This window comes from Nannospalax galili, unplaced genomic scaffold, assembly GCF_000622305.1.
Source record: "Nannospalax galili isolate Female #2095 unplaced genomic scaffold, S.galili_v1.0 scaffold619, whole genome shotgun sequence".
NCBI classification, from domain to species: domain Eukaryota; kingdom Metazoa; phylum Chordata; class Mammalia; order Rodentia; family Spalacidae; genus Nannospalax; species Nannospalax galili.
In genome coordinates, this window is record NW_008344186.1 from 151,360 (window position 1) to 151,837 (window position 478).

The 478-nt window shown below is 77.6% G+C and overlaps 1 protein-coding gene across 1 annotated transcript in view; it reads right to left on the reverse strand.

The window, feature by feature from the left end:
• The window catches only part of Sumo3 (small ubiquitin like modifier 3), a 10,721-nt gene extending 10,478 nt beyond the window's left edge, over positions 1 to 243 (reverse strand). Inside the window, exon 1 of the mRNA XM_008840422.3 lies at positions 88 to 243. Coding sequence (XP_008838644.1) covers positions 88 to 108 — 21 coding nt within the window. The 5' untranslated portion in view covers positions 109 to 243. The remainder of the gene's footprint in view (positions 1 to 87) is intronic.
• Between the last annotated feature and the right edge of the window lie 235 nt (positions 244 to 478).

The window sequence follows — 478 nt, forward strand, 5'->3', positions numbered from 1 at the left end:
ACCCGGCGCGGTCCCGCCGGCTCTCCGTTCCCGCGCGGCGCGGTGCCCGGCGGGGTCCGGCGCTGCGGGCGGGCGTGCCGGGCTCACCTTGGGCTTCTCCTCCGACATGGCTGCGCGGCGGCGGCGGCGACGGCAAGCACGGCGGGAACGGTGGCACTGGAGCGGGCGAGTCACGCTCTCTGCCCCACCGCTCTCCCGCCGCAACTGTCGCGGGGCCGCGCTTTATCCCCAAATCCGGGCTCGCCGGTTGGCCGGGCAGGGTCACGTGGCGTCGCGCGTGCACGAGGCGCGCGCCCCGTGGCGTCGGGTGCGCGCTGGCTGGCCGCGATTCTGGGTGGTTGGAAATGCGTCACGGGGCGGGTCCGGCGCCCGGGCGCGCGCAGGGCCGGGCGCGCGCAGGGTCCCCCGGAGCGCGCGACCCCAGTCCCGAGCACCGAGCCCCCGGGTGTGGGCACAGGGCAAGAAGGGTCGTGATCAC